The following is a 16042-nucleotide window of genomic DNA, read 5'->3' as shown; positions in this document are numbered from 1 at the left end:
AGCCTCAATTTTCATTCTCAACTCTTTCTTGCCCCTGATGCTGGTGTACGTTTGTCTCAAGGAAAGCTCCACCTGATGAAAAGCCAACGTCTTTTGCCTGGACAGATGATTACCATCAGTGGTGGGATTCAAATTTTCTTACTACCGGTTCTGTGGGCGTGGTGTGACTTTGTTGGGAGTCTCTTGGTGAGCATGGCAAAGGAAGGATACTGCAAAATCCACCCCATTTCCACCCCATTCATGGGGGAAGGATACTGTAAAATCTCCATTTCCACCCCACCCCACTAACCTGCTTTCGAGCTTCGTTCTCCTGTGCAGGGCAACAGAAGAAGACCCACCTGATCAACTGGGACTCAGGAGGCAGCGAATAGATGGGGGCGGAGCCAGCCAGGGACGGTATTTGCTGGTTCTCCGAACTACTTAAATTTTCCGCTACCGGTTTGCCAGAACCGGTCAGAACTGGCTGAATACCACCTCTGGTTACCATATTATCACAATATTGCCTCCCAGTATACTTTGCATTTGTCTCCAGGGAAATTAAAAAATGGGATGGCTACCTTATTGTCACAATATTGCCTCGCAGTATACATTGCATTTCTCTTAGAGCAAAATAAAAAATGGGGGATCCTAGAGGCAAAGTTGAACTGTTTATGTTAAAATTTAGTTTACGAAAGTGTTGTTTTTTTTACACATTTATTTGACTTATTCCAGTCACTTGTATAAGTTGGGACCCTGAATGATTTATCTCTTCCATTTGACATAAGGTCAGCCATAATGGGACACTAAACCTGTTTGTTCTGCAGATGCACCTAGTCTATCCTTGTTTAACCCACAGGAAGAGTTAAAATATATTAAACTGAGAGCAAATCTCTGTTTCAAATAAACTTCGTGAGTTGCAGCTGGTTTTGATTTACAAACTTCCTGACTTTCCAAGGACTATTTCCTCAAGGATAGTATTTCCTTATACAATAATAATATAAGATCTGTTTCAATAACTTTCAACACTCTTAGCTCTTGCTAGCTAGAAACTCACTGATCCCTGCTGGCTGGTTGGATCCTGCATAATCCCTTTGGCTTATTGGCACTTGGAATACTGCATCCAGTTTTGGTCGTCACGATGTAAAAAAGATGTTGAGACTCTAGAAAGAGTGCAGAGAAGAGCAACAAACTGGATTAGGGGATTGGAGGCTAAAACATATGAAGAATGGTTGTAGGAACTGGGTATGTCTAGTTTAATAGAAAGAAGGACTAGGGGAGACATGATAGCAGTGTTCCAATATTTCAGGGGCTGCCACAAAGAAGAGGAAGTCAAACTATTCTCCAAAGCACAGGAGGGTAGAACATGAAGCAATGAGTGGAAACTAATCAAGGAGAGAAGTAACCTAGAAATAAGGAGAAATTTCCTGACAGTTAGAACAATTAATCAGTGGAACAACTTGCCTCCAGAAGTTGTGAATGCTCCAACACTGGAAGTTTTTAAGATGATGTTGGATAACAATTTGTGTGAAAGGGTGTAGGGTTTCCTGCCTAAGCAGGGCGTTGCGCTAGAAGAACTCCAAGGTCCCTTCCAACTCTGTTATTCTGTTCTATTGCTCATGCTGAGTTTTTGCCACTGCGACAGGCATTTTATTAGCACCAACTTTCAGTAATTACAGAATAAAACCACAAATTGTTCGTAGAAATTCATTTTAAAAGGCTTCTTTAGAATGCATAGCAAACTAGGAACTCAAATTCCGAAGATTTCGATGAAATTGGACATATCCTGCTGCAGTTAAAAAAAACAACAACCCCACAACGATTTGCCCAAGACAAACTTTTGATTTGCAGGGTTTCATATTATAAGCTTGCTTTAAGGTTCTTTAATTCAATTACTTGGAGGGAATGGAGCTGTGAAATCTCTTTTTTGGAAAAACCATACTCCAGGAGAACTTCCTCGGTATGTTCTCCTCTCAGAGGATCTCTCTTGAAGGAAGGTGTAGCCGGAGTTCTGGACAAAAAGGGAGATGGTCTTGGACTGATCTCCTCCTGATCATTTTTAAGAAAAGATCCCCGCTCTTCGTTATGGGGATGAAGGGCAGCTTCGTCAAAAGTCAACACTGGGGTCACACAGGCATCGACACCATCAAAGATCTCACACCACTCGGCTTGGGATTTCTGTTTGAATACATCTGTAAATATCTTCTTCATTTCAGGCCAATCGGAGAAACTCATCTGACTGGGAAGTTTCTGAAGATCCAGTCCCAGACCTGGAGATTTTAAAAACAAACAAGAAATTCCAATTTAATGAAATGAGTGTTTGCCAGCAAGCTGTACTGAGCAAATCCTACGCATTGGGAGCAACAAAAAAAATATAAGGGAAGCTAATTAAAAAGATAAGATTAGGACTATGGGGACGGGGTGGCTCAGTGACTAAGATGCTGAGCTTGTCAATCAGAAAGGTCAGCAGTTCGGCAGTTCGAATCCCTAGCGCCGTGTAATGGAGTGAGCTCCCGTTACTTGTCCCAGCTTCTGCCAACCTAGCAGTTTGAAAGCATGTAAAAATGCAAGTAGATAAATGGGAACCACTTTTGGTGGGAAGGTAACAGCATTCCGTGCGCCTTCGGCATTTAGTCATGCCGGCCACATGACCACGGAGACATTTTCGGAGAGTGCTGGCTTTTTGGCTTAGAAACGGAGATGAGCACCACCCCCTAGAGTCAGGAACAACTAGCACATACGTATGTGTGAAGGAAATCTTTACCTTTTCTTTACCTTAGGAATATGGGGAAAATGCATGTTTTCCCATAAAGTTTAATGCCTGCTAATGCACAAAATCTGCCTACATGGTTATGGTGCAGATGTAATTAATCTGATACAAGACTGTTGGCTTAGCAAAAAAAAAATTCCAGGTTGTCACCAAGGTGCTTTTTCAAGAGGCAACTGGACTTTCTGGTTTTTCTTTGAAAAGTTTCGCTTCCCATTCAAGAAGCTTCTTCAGCTCTCAGAAAAGCTTCTTCAGAGCTGAAGAAGCCTCTTGGATGAGAAGCGAAATGACTTCAAAGAAAACCCCAGAAAGTCCAGTTGCCTCATGAAAAAGCACCTTTGGGACATCCAGGACCTGGATCAGAGGTGGTATTCATCCAGATCGCTCCGGTTCAGATGAACCTGTCAGCAGCGGCTGCAGGAGGCTGCACCCACCTGCCTCAACGTAATACGCAGAAGGCAGTGCACATGTGCAGACAGGGTGTGTGAGCTCACATTTGTGAACAGTAGGGAAGGCAAGTGAATCTCACCACTGACCTGGATGACCGAGAAGCCCCAGAGACAAAATTCCAGGTTATTTCAATCACACATGTTAATTACCTTGAATCAAACACAAATTTGCTATGCATCTCTAGAAAAATGTGGACCTACTCCAGTGGTAGTCAACCTGGTCTCTACCGCGTTCCAGCTTTCATGGTGGGCGGTAGGGATTTTGTCTGATACTGAAGCACTTTTCTTTTTTTTTTAATTTAACTGACTTTTTTTTAAAAAAAATCATAGCATTATTTAAAAATTTTAAGTTTTCATAAAATCACCATTACTGTGGAACCAGTGGGCGGTTAGAAAATTTTACTACTAACAGAGATACAAAAGTGGGCGGTATAAAAAGGTTGGCTACCCCTGATCTACTCTTTCTGTAACCATACAGTTGCAGGCCACATCTCTTTTTTATTGGAGTTCAAAGCAGGGTAGTCTGCTACTTATAACCACAATTGGGCCCAAAATTTCTGCTGCTAAGTGAGACAGATGTTAAGTGAGTTTTGCCCCATATTACAACCTTTCTTGCCACAGTTGTTAAGTGAATCTGGCTTCCCCATTGATTTTGCTTGTCAGAAGTCGCAAAGGGGGAATCAAGTGACCCCGGGACACTACAACTATTATAAATATGAGTCCATGGAGATGTTGCAATGCTTCGTCAGTGTGAAACATGGTCATAAGTCACTTTTTCCAGTGCTGTTGTAGCTTTGAACAGTCATTAAATGAACTGTTGTAAGTCAAGGACTACCTTTACAATAAAAGACATTTCCCACTAATAGCTGAGAAATAAAAAAGTAAAGGTTCCCCTCACACATATGTGCTAGTGGTTCCCGACTCTAGGGGGCGGTGCTCATCTCCGTATCAAAGCCAAAGAGCCAGCACTGTCCGAAGACACCTCCGTGGTCATGTGGTCAGCATGATTAAACACCGAAGGCACACGGAACACTGTTACCTTCCCACCAAAGGTGGCTCCTATTTTTCTACTTGCATTTTTTACGTGCTTTCGAACTGCTAGGTTGGCAGAAGCTGGGACATGTAATGGGAGCTCACTCTGTTACGCGGTACTAGGGATTCGAACCACCGAATTGCCAACCTTTCTGATCGATAAGTTCAGCGTCTTAGTCACTGAGCCACCGCATCTAATGCCCAATAGTGGCTTGTCAAACAGACAAGCCACTATTGGGCATTTGAGCAATTCTTCTGCTCTAAAATGCTTCCAACTCAGCTAGTGGCAATTAGTAGGCTTCTTTGGCTTGGAAGGTAAGTAGCTTTGGACTGGTTACAAGTCGGATGGGAGTCCATCAAACCTGGAAGCTGAAGTTGAAAAACCGCTTCCCTACTATAACAATAAAACTGCATTAACTGCAATTCAAATCTCACCAGGCTCAAGGTTGACTCAGCCTTTCATCCTTCCAAGGTGGGTAAAAGGAGAGCCCAAATTGGGGGGGGGGGGGCAATATGCTGACTCTGTAAACAGCTTAGAGAGGGCTGTGAAGCACTGTGGAGCAGTATATATCAAAGTGCTATTGCTCTTAAGATACCAGGAAGTCACCAGTAAAGGTAAAGGTTCCCCTCGCACAAGCGTGATTGTGGTTCCCGACTCTAGGAGGCGGTGCTCATCTCCGTTTCAAAGCCAAAGAGCCAGCACTGTCCGAAGACGTCTCCATGGTCATGTGGCCGGCATGAGTAAATGCCAAAGCCGCACAGAACGCTGTTATCTTCCCACCAAAAGTGGTTCCTATTTTTCTATTTGCATTTTTATGTGCTTTCGAACTATTAGGTTGGCAGAAGCTGGGACAAGCAACCAGAGCTCACTCTGTCACGCTGCGCTAGGGATTCGAACCACTGAACTGCCGACCTTTCTGATCGACAAGCTCAGCTTCTTAGCCACTGAGCTTCCTGCGTCCCTCAGGAAAGTCACCAGTAGTCAAGTTTAAATCAAAGACCTTCCTTTTTTAAAGGCTTTCACAGAAGCTACAAAATCCCAGAATGGATTCTCTGGGGCTCTCCTGAACAATAGACAAACCCACCCCTACCCCCTGACTGTAGAAGTGAAAGAAGAAACAAAATGAGTGCTATTCTTGTATTAATCTGCCTCTGGCACCTGGAATTTTTGTCATTGTACATATCTCTCTGTGGCTTGCTTAATTTCTTCCGCATTTCCAGAAAACAAATCAGTAATATGCACTACGTAGCTTTGTTCTTTAAAATTAATTCACTGAACTATTTATTTTGAAGAAAGGAACAAAACAAGGGACTCAGCATGTTAGGATTTGAAGGAAATTGTCAGCTTTTGTTGTTCTGAAGCCTAGCTTCTTGAAGAAAAGTAAATAAAAGCATATAGATGTTCATTCATTTGCAAATTGCTTTTTACTTAGCAAGGCAATTTCTCAAGGGAGCAATGCTTTTAAAAACAGGCTATTTTCCATACAGATACAGAATGACCAATTGGCATAAAAGTTACCATACCCCCAAAAAACGCAACTCAAGTGCATGTAATAAGGTTCTGAGCATATTTAGTATGTTTAAAGAATTTCCATTTGCAAGTAAATGATTTCTATGGCGTTTCATGTTGCACTATTTGTAATACTTTTATCCTGTTTTCTAGATTTCTTTTTTTTACAGCCAAGGGTGGCACAAAATTTATTTTTTAGCAATGCAATCGGAAAGATAAAGTGTGTTCGTTCAAAGGATACACAGAAAAATATCAAAGTCATTGGGGAAACCGACAGTAACTCGGTTCAGCAAATAAAAAACTTCTAAAATTCCCATCAGAAGCAAGTGTATAGTAACAATAAGCTCACTGATTTCCAATTCTAAGTTTCTGTATTGATAAAATGAGACACTTACTCTACACTCTACTATGCAAAGAGTTGCTAATAATTGTGCAAACATTATTAACGTATTTTAGAGACACGTGGTATCAGTCCAAAGTCTTTTGTGATTCTTAAACTGATTAAATGATTAACTTACCTCTGATGAACTGTTCATAAAATTGTGGTTCCAGTGCACCGACTGCCATAAATTTCCCATCTGAGGTCTTGTATATTTCATAAAAAGGGGCTCCACTATCCAGCAGGTTCTCCCCACGTCCTCTGTTCCAGAGGCCCAAGTTTTGAGATTTCCACAGAAAGGAACTTAGATATGATACACCTTCTACCTTAAAGAGACAACACAGGAGCCAGTGTGTAACATTCCATACAAAGATAGCAATAGCAACAACACTTAGACTTATATACCGCTTCAGTGCTTTTTACAGCCCTCTCTAAGCGGTTTACAGAGTCAGCCTATTTCCCCCAACAATCTGGGCCCTCATTTTACCCGTGACCCGTCAAAACCGCGCTCGACTAAGCCGCGCCCGATTAAACCGCGTCGTTGATGTCATCAACAGGGCGACAACAGCCAGCGCGGAAAAAGAAGGGCGCTTTAAATAGCGCTTTGAAAGCAAGCTGATTCAACTTAAGGTAAGGGTTAGGTTTAGGGTTAGGTTTAGGGTTAGCTTTAGGGTTAGGTTAAGGGTTAGGGTTAGGTTTAGGGTTAGGTTAAGGGTTAGGGTTAGGATTAGGTTTAGGGGGGTTAGGTTTAGGTTTAAATTTTAGGTTTAGGGTTTACAGCGTGCTTCTGTCTCCGCGCTGTTGTTGCCCTGTTGATGACATCAGCTACGCGGTTTAGTCGGACGCGGCTTAGTCGAGCGCAGTTTTGTGGTGGAATCCATTTTACCTACCAAGGAAGGATGGAAGGCTGAATCAATCTTGAGCCTGGTGAGATTTGAACTGCCGAACTGCAGCTAGCAGTCAGCTGAAGTAGCCTGTAGTGCTGCACTCTAACCACTGTGCCACCTCGGCTCTATGGTGCCGAGATAATGCCACTATCCTGTTTCCCTGAAAATAAAATCTCTTCGGATAATAAGCCCAATCGGGCTTTTGAGCGCATGCGCTAAAATAAGCCCTCCCCCGAAAAGTTGCAACACAGCAGCAGTCAAGAGGTGACCACGCTCGCTGCCTCCTGCATCTCAAAAATAATAAGACCTCCTCAAAAATAAGGCCAAGCGTTTATTTCGCGAGTCAAAACAAAATAAGACCCTGTCTTATTTTCTGGGAAACACAGTAGGAATATATAGTACTCTTCTACTAGATCAGGAGTGTCAATCTCAAGACCTGGTGCTGTATCTGGCCTGCGGGGCGCTTAGATCTGTCCTGAAGGGCCGGCCTGGAAACTTCGAAGGACCGGCCCAAGGTGCCTCTGCCGGCAAAAAAGGAGTTCGGGAGGGACGCAGGAGGCTCTCCCGAGCTCCGTTTTCGCCAGCAGAGGGTTGCAGGAGGCTGTCGCAGCCGAATATGGAGCTTGGGAGCCCGTTTTCCCTGACAGAGCGGGCCATGCCTATCCTGGCCTCCTGATGCAGCCCTCAATGAAATTGAGTTTGACACCCCTGTGCCAGACGTTCTTTCTTGAGAATGAAGTAAATGCCCTCATCATCATGGAGAAGCTCAAAAACCTCAAGACGATGGCCATGATGTCGTGGCTGCCATCTTGAATCATCCTGTTTTCCCTAATCCTTTCCTGAAATCCTAACAGCAAAGTTTATAACTTTGGCATTTACTTTTTTTCACATTCATCTCCAGTGGGGGTTCTTTTTCCAATTGCTGCCTTTTCTATTCTTTAGCTCTCTTTGTATCCTTCCGTGGCCAGAATCCGGCTCTTGAGATATTCTTTTTATTGCCTGTAATCTGAAAGTAATTGCCTGTGGCTTAACAAAAGCTAAGGACGAACTGTATACAAACTCTGTTCTTAAAGGGACACTATAAAGTTTCATCAAAACAGAAAATTCTGTAACTGAAGTATAGATTCTCAGTTCAGGCAGTCCTTGACCACAACTGAGCCCCAAATTATGTTGTTAAGTGAATTTTGTTCCATTTGACAACTTTTCTTGCCCCAGTCGTTAAGTGAATCATTGCAGTTGTTAAGTTAGTAACCCGATTGTCAAATGAATCTGGCTTCCCCGTTGACTTTGCTTGTCAGAAGATTGCAAAAGGGGATCCCAAGACACCACCACTGTCATAAATATGTACCATTTGCCAATGTTGATCACATGACCACAGGAATGTCGCAAGGGTTATGGGTGAAAAACAGCCATGTCACTTTTTTCAGTACCATTGTAACTTTGAACGGTCACTAAACAAACTGTTGTAAGTCAAGGACTACCTGTACAGATATTGTGCCTATATTAATACATGTTAATACAGCATTTTTTCAAGAAAACTACCAAAGCAGACACCTAGGGATGATTTCCCCCTTTGCAAAGGGAAACCATGCTTCCATTTTCATTAACTACAGCTTGCAAGGTGTTCTGACCGAGGCTTCCCAAGAGCAGGAAGCAAACTCCTGGTCCCAACAAAAAACCCTTTTATTAATTTACCATGAATTCTGCTCATTCACATCCAGCAAAGTCTTTCAAGGGGGGATTTACAGTCACAGACCTTATCTGGTTTGGAGAGCTGACAGGCCAATATCGGCAAAATTTGGCAAGGAATCTCGGAGAGTCACAAACCAATTACGCGAACTAATTGTCTCCTGCAAACTCCACTTCCCTTTCACCCCTCTTTTATTTTCTCTGGGAGGGGCCAATCATTGACCATCTGTGGCCTTACTCCCAAGTCGACCTCTGTTCTTTAGCTGTTCCCCTTGTCTGGCAACTCTGCGCATGCACACATTGGGAACAGGCTCCAGCTGTTCGTCTGCCTAACTGATGTCTGACTCTGAAGGCAGCTGATAACTGGCATACGGCTCTGGCCCCCCTCTCTGCCTCCGACACAGAGCCCTCATCAGAGCCTTCCTCAGACTCCAGGACTGGCCCGTGTTCCTGCCCAACCTCCTCACTCTCTGCCATCAGCTCTGCTGGCCACTGGCAGGCCAAAACAAAAGGGCTCACCAGGAATTCAAGATGGCTGAACATGTTGGCCGCCTGGATTTGTAAAAATAATAAAGGTAGGGTATAAACAAATAAATAAATGTCACACAACATAAGGATCAAATGGAATTTGGAGCAGGAAAAGTCTTTAGGGCTGAGGAGGTCAGTTTCCTAAGACAGCTTCCTTTGTTCTTCTTGTATAAATAAATAAAGAAATAAAAACTTACCATGCTAGCATCAATGACCTGCCCTTTTCCAGATTTTGTACGTTCATATAAGGCCATGATGATACCCATTGCACACATGACTCCTCCGCCAGCAAAATCAGCCAGAAGATTGATTGGAGCATAAGGATTTTCATTTTTCCGGCCAAGTTTAGACAACACGCCTAGGTACAAGAAATATTCATTTTTTAAAAGTGCCCAGGCAGTTTAGTGTCTTTTTCTCTACCCTTTTGAAATGTAAATGATACTTCCAATTATGAAATCCGCTGAAATCCAACCTGCTGTCTTTTAAATTTAGACATATGTTCACACAGAACAGTATACTGACCTGATTCCAATAATGCTATTTATTGTTGTACAATATAATGCCAGTATCTTGTAAGCCTCAGGAACTTTCTGTCTGTCCAACCTTTTACTGAATAAAATCAAGTGTCAGCATTCCAAGTATCATGCAAAATTAAATCAGAGTCCAAGGCAAAACTATCCTTACAGTTCCAATTTAATAAGTCAGACATGTTGGCAATGTTCTGTGGAATCCCAATTCTGGAAGTTACCTAGGATTCCTACCCAGTTGAAAGTTCACGATCTTGTCCCCACACCCACAAATCCATCACATGGTCCAATCTTCTTCTTCCACGCTGGCATCTCCATACAGCTGGTTCCGGTCAGGTGCAGAGGTGTGGAGACAAAATATGACCTTGGGCTTCTAGAGAAGAATGACACAACACATTCCACAATTCTACTCCTTTCTATTCCCCGCTCCCAACTACTACACTAATGAAACAGCATAATGAAATAAGAGAGAGTGTGGCAGGCCAAAGATCCTAAAAGGGATATAACTGCAAACCTGATATCAAGGAGATTTATTTGCAATTTCTTTTTCACGCTTCTTCAATATTTGGACAGTGTAATCCAGCATATTGGCTAAGGAATGCTGAGGCTGAAGTCCACTCATCTTAAAGTTGCCAAGTTTGAAAAACACCGATTTAGCCAAGGACAAAACGTAAACCATTTCTAGAAATCCTGGTGTCATCCTGTAATAGTGAATAAGGAGTTGGACTGGGTTTGGGTACAAGACCGTTTTCAGTTTTGGAAAACTTCTGGGTGACTTTGGGAAAATTATTCCTAATTTCTCTCAGCCCAGTCTAATTCATGGGATGCTCTTATAGGTATATTTTGGAGATTCCCATGTAAACAGCCATAAACTTTTGAAAGAAAGATAGAATATACCTGCAAGGAATAAATAAATTGCTTTAGTTTTGCTGTGCTGAATTTGCTCCATGGCTCAATGTTTTGCAAGAGCAAATGAAATATTTATTAATCTGACTAAATATATTCTGGACGGTGTAATCCAGAATGCTGGCCTGTGGAATTCTGAAAAGTGTAGGCCTCCCATCTTCAAATTAACAAATTTAAAATAATGAGTCCCAATTAGGCACATATTTATGAGCTTCAATTATTCCCTGGCTTAAATACATATACAAAACAAAAACAAAACCTTCACCTTATTTTTAACTATGTTAACTGTAACTCTGTATGTTTTAGGTAATTTTTAGAAATTTTCTATAAGATTATATAATCACATACCTGATACTGCCAGATAGTTGATATCATGGCCTGCCCTTCTGACATATTTTCCTGATTGGCCAAATCCTGTCAACCTGGCATAGATGAGCCTGGGATTATCCTGAAGGAGAAGATCTGGACCGAGGCCAAGTTTTTCCATGGCACCTGAACAGGAAAAATCAAACATCCAACTTCTGTAAGAACTAAAAATCAGATTGACAAATACGTTATACACATACTACGCACATGGACTATTGCTAAACATGAAGACAGAGTTACTCTAGGTTAAGCTTAAACTCTAGGCAGTCCTCAGATTACGGCGGCTGTTGGGATCAGAATTTCCATCACTAAGCAATGCAGTCGTAACATGTGATCTCTTGCTGTGGTGACCCAGAGGCTGCATGGGTCTGTAAGAGAGGACCTCACATGACTGGAGTCCTAGGCAAGCAAGCTGGCAGGACAGCACTCTGCAAATGGGTGGACGAATACCATGTCTGGGTTGGCAAGGATCACATGCAGGCTGTTGTGGCCTGTCAGTTGCTCCTGTGAGGCCCCTCCAGCAGCTGAATCAGAGGAGGCGGCGGCGTGGGAATCAGGGTCAGCATTAAGGCAATCTGAGAGCTCTGAGGGGGAGGGGGGGAGAATGGAACTGGCAGCGAAAGAGAGAGAGAGAGAGAGGCGGAGTCTGGGACGTCCATCAGATGAGGAAGAGGAGGAACAGCTGGGTCCAGTGCTTGATGGGCGAATGCACAGAAGGCAGAGGAGAGGAGAGCAGTGGAAATCCGTGGGCTGATCCTTGGGAAGGAAGAGCCATTGCTGCTAGCGAAGCCTCACCCTAGCTCTGGGGATAAAAGGCAGGGGGCAGAAATGAATGAGCCGAGGTGGCGCAGTGGTTAGGGTGCAGTACTGCAGGCCACTTCAGCTGACTGTTATCTGCAGCTCAGCGGTTCTAATCTCACCGGCTCAAGGTTGACTCAGCCTTCCATCCTTCCGAGGTGGGTGAAATGAGGACCCAGACTGTGGGGGCGATATGCTGACTCTGTAAACCGCTTAAAGAGGGCTGAAAGCCCTATGAAGCGGTATATAAGTCTAACTGCTATATTGCTATATTGTTATGAATAGATGTGGCAGACAACTATTCATCTCCCTCACGGACAGACTTGTTAGCCTGCGTCGAGAGAGAAACTTTTTGCTGGGGCTGCTGCCACGCCTAATGAACGAATATTTGAGTTAACTTCAGAGGGTTTGTCTTGTTTGGGGAGCTGGGTCAGAAGACAGGCACTCCTGAATGTGGGCAGGCAAGTGGGCGACACAGACTGGTACTAATTAGCAGGCACTCCAAAACAGGCCATTTCATATCATGGGGAGACATGGGGTGCGGTACAGTATAACATACGTGGGTTTCCGTACACTGTAGTGTAACTTTGGGGGGGGGGGAAGTGATGGGAATAACTTTTAGAAGGAACTTGAGACTTTCCCTGCCTGTTTCTCCATTGACCTTGTTTATGGGAGGCCAGCAGGGAAGGTCATAAATGGAAATTGTGTGACTGCAACTTGAGCATCCAGACTGTGACCACCTAAACACGAGGAAGATGCAATGGCCACAACTTTGCAGCCCCTAAGTTAGCTTTGCTTTTATCACCATTGCCTAAAGCAGATGACCTTGGCTAATCTTTGCTTGGTATCTGGATAGGGAACCACCAGGAAATCCCACAGCTATTGACTATACTGAGAAGTTGTTGTTTTTTTTTAAAAAAAACACCCTTGCAGAAAGAAATGGCCAACTGCTTTCACAATGTTGCCAAGAAAATCACACGTATAAACCACCAGTCTCCAGGAGACAAGCTGGAACTCAAGATATTTTTCCTGTGATGGCCTTTCCAACAGAGCCAAACAGCCAAAAATTCTATTTTGTCAGGGAAGACAATTAAAAACAGAACCAGGAAGTGAGTTAGGAGGAAAGAAACAATGAAAATCCAAATGAAATGTAGCATAAAGAGTTATCTTCAGAAGGTTCCCCCCCCCTCCTAACATTTTTCTAGATGGCAAATCTAGACAGCATGCTAAAAAGCAGAGACATCACCCTGCCAGCAAAAGTGTGTATAGTCAAGGCTATGGTTTTCCCACTTGCAATGGATGGCTGTGAAAGTTGGACTATAAGAAAGGCTGAGCGCTAAAGAATAGAGGCCTTTGAACTCTGGTGCTGGAGAAGACTCCTACAAGTCCCTTGGACTGCAAGACGATCAAACCGGTCAGTCCTAAAGGAGATCAACCTTTGGACTGCTCTTTAGAAGGCCAGATTCTGAAGATGAAACTCAAAGACTTTGGCCATCTAATGAGAAGGAAGGACTCACTGGAGAAGAGCCTAATGCTGGGAAAGATTGAGGGCAAAAGAAGAAGGGGACGACAGAGAATGAGGTGGCTGGATGGAGTCACTGAAGAAGTAGGCGTGAGCTTAAATGGACTCCAGAGGATGGTAGAGGACAGGAAGGCCTGGAGGAATGTTGTCCATGGGGTCGTGATGGGTCGGACACAACTTCGCAACTAACAACAAAAAACATTTTTATGCAGATGCTGGCTCCAGTTTTTCCAGATCAACTGAAAATTGATTCACTGGTTGCAACAGGAAGCGCCTGACCAACTTGCCATTCAAGACTTACATCATGGATTGAGGAAGAGTGTCTGTCGGACTGACCAAGTCGGTTTCATGTCTAAGGCTCACACTCTCCTGGTTTCTAATCCAGAGCTTTAGCCCTCAGGCCAAACTGGTTCTCTGCCATCAGTAGTTAATACCCAAAGTACAGGTAGTCCTCAACGCACAGCAGTTTATTTCGTGGCCATTGAAAGTTACAACGGCACTGAAAAATGTGATTTATGACCGTTTTTCACAGTTACGACCATTGCAGCATCCCCATGATTAGGATCAAAATTGGGATGCTTGGCAACTGGTTCATATTTATGACCGTTGTTCTGTCCCAGGATCATGCGATCACCTTTTGCGACCTACTGACAAGCAAAGCCAACGGGGAAACCAGATTCACTAAAAAATTGGGTTACTAACTTATCAACTGCAGTGATTCAGTTAACAGCTGTGGCAAGGAAGGTCGTAAAACTGGAGCAAAACTCACTTAACAAATGTCTCACTTAACAACATAAATTTGGGGCTCAATTGTCAATTGTCCTTGTCATAAGTTGAAGACTACCTGTTGAAGGCAATATCTGTAGCTGGGGATTGAAGGGATGGTTTCTTGGTTTTTAAGCTTGGTTGTTTTCCTGCTGACGTTTCGTTACCCAGGTAGGTAACAGCATCATATTTGCAAGGTGAGTGGGCTTCGCAACTCTTTATCTAGTAGCCTCTCCTGTCAGTCTTGAGGCTGGGCAAAAAGAAGCTACACCCCCATCAAGGCTGGCAGGAGAAACTATGATTACACAGCCAGCAAATCGCCTTCTCGCTCGCACTGCTAATGTTATCTAGCCAGGTGACGAAACATCTACAAGAAAACAAGTTCTGAGAGCAGCAAGAAGCAGCCATTAGGTATGTCAGTACTTAGCACTGTAATCTTAGTGCCAAGTGAGAATAAAAATTGCAAAATTGCCCATACACTCATTGCTTGTTTATACAAGCAATGAGTGTAGGAGCAACTTTGCAATGTTTATTGCAAGCAAAGAATCAAAATGACGTAAGTATTTGTGCCGCTTTATAAAAGGTTGGTAACATACAGTATCTGGAATACAGCACCCAGTTTCAGTAACTATATTACAAAAAAAAAATGTTGAGGATTTGGGAAAAGTGCAAAGAGCAACTAGGATGATTAAAGATCTGGAGGCTAAAACATACGAAGAACGGATATGGCTAGTCTAGACACTAGGAGTGACATGATAGCAATATTCCAGTATTTGAGGTGCTGCCACAAAGAAGAGGGGATCGACTTATTTTCCAAAGCGCCAGAAGGCAAGACACAATGGATGCAAACTAATCAATCAGAGAAGCAACCTGGAATTAAGGTGAAATTTCCTAACAGTGAGGACAATCAACCAATGGAACAGCTTGATGTCTATGGGGATTATCTCAGTCATCCAAGATCATGGTTATCCCAAATGGTGTTTTTTCAAGAGGCAACTGGATCTCGTTTTTCTTCTCATCCAAGAAGCTTCTTCAACTCTGGGCTGGGTGAGAAACGGAACGTCTTCAAAGAAAAACAAGAAAGTCCAGTTGCCTCTTGATAAAGCATCTTTGGGTCAGTAGAACAGCTCAGATTCAGATGTTGTGGGTGCTTCATCGCTGGATGTTTTTAAGGAGAGACTGGACAGCTACTTGTCTCAAATGGTACAGGGTCTCTTGCTTGAGCAGGGGGCTGGACTAGAAGATCTCCAAGGTCCCTTTCCAACTCCGTTCCGATTGAAAGAGCAGAGTCCATGCAAGGTCTCGGCACCTGCATGGATCGCCCGCACAGACCATATTGAAGAGAGCTCTGAAATCCCACCAGCTGCCTCCTCCCTTCTCCGGCAGGGAAGCCGCCCACCTCCCGACTCCCCGGCTGGCGACGGAGCACCTGGTCGGAAGGGATCCACCAGGACGTCCGCCCGCTGGGCCATCCTTCGCAGCGCGGCGGTGCCCTGGGGCTGCTTCAGATCCAGCGCAACGGAGCGCTTGCCGCGACCTTGCACGTCCGAGTTGAAAGGCTGAAGGGGCCAGCGGTCCACCCGCACCACCTGCGCCCCGAAGTCGGCCAGAATCAGGCCGCAGAGAGGCGCCGGAGCCAAGCCGGCCATCTCCAGCACCCGCACGCCCTGCAGCGCCATCGCGGACTGAGCGTAGAAACGGCACAGGGCGGAGAGAAGGCCGGGCCGGCTGGGAGGAAAAGGAGGGCCGGCGCCGTTGCCGCCGCCTCCAGACTGGGCGCCTCCTCCTGGCGAGCCCTCGGCTTCCAAAGGTCCCGGCTTCCCCGGAGGCCGCATCATTGCGCCTTTGGCCCCGATCTTTCTTCCGCTGTAGCCCTCCTGGCCTTGCAACCCCCTGGAACTCCTCTTGCCCCCCCTCGAATTACTTAACTATTTAATTTGA

At 44.2% G+C, this 16042-nt stretch overlaps 1 protein-coding gene across 1 annotated transcript; it reads right to left on the bottom strand.

Annotated features, from left to right (window-relative positions):
* Nucleotides 1–1599: 1599 nt before the first annotated feature.
* On the bottom strand, nt 1600–15827 carry AMACR (alpha-methylacyl-CoA racemase). Its single transcript, XM_032213344.1, has 5 exons — nt 15531–15827; nt 10999–11142; nt 9415–9575; nt 6253–6439; nt 1600–2246 (listed from the first exon to the last, which is right to left on the bottom strand). Exons 1-5 carry the CDS (start codon nt 15778–15780, stop codon nt 1837–1839), a joined length of 1152 nt encoding a protein of 383 aa, XP_032069235.1. The 5' UTR covers nt 15781–15827; the 3' UTR covers nt 1600–1836.
* Between the last annotated feature and the right edge of the window lie 215 nt (nt 15828–16042).

Source organism: Thamnophis elegans, chromosome 3 (assembly GCF_009769535.1).
Source record: "Thamnophis elegans isolate rThaEle1 chromosome 3, rThaEle1.pri, whole genome shotgun sequence".
Classification (NCBI taxonomy): Eukaryota; Metazoa; Chordata; class Lepidosauria; order Squamata; family Colubridae; genus Thamnophis; species Thamnophis elegans.
This window is presented reverse-complemented; position numbering and strand designations above follow the sequence as displayed.

Coding starts and splice junctions, on each gene's coding strand:
- AMACR (XM_032213344.1), bottom strand. CDS start 15,780: ATGGCGCTGCAGGGCGTGCGGGTGCTGGAGATGGCCGGCTTGGCTCCG. Junction 11,143..15,530: donor GGTGGATCCCTTCCGACCAG/GTGCTCCGTCGC, acceptor TTTCCTGTTCAG/GTGCCATGGAAAAACTTGGC. Junction 6,440..9,414: donor AGGTCATTGATGCTAGCATG/GTAAGTTTTTAT, acceptor TGTCTCTTTAAG/GTAGAAGGTGTATCATATCT.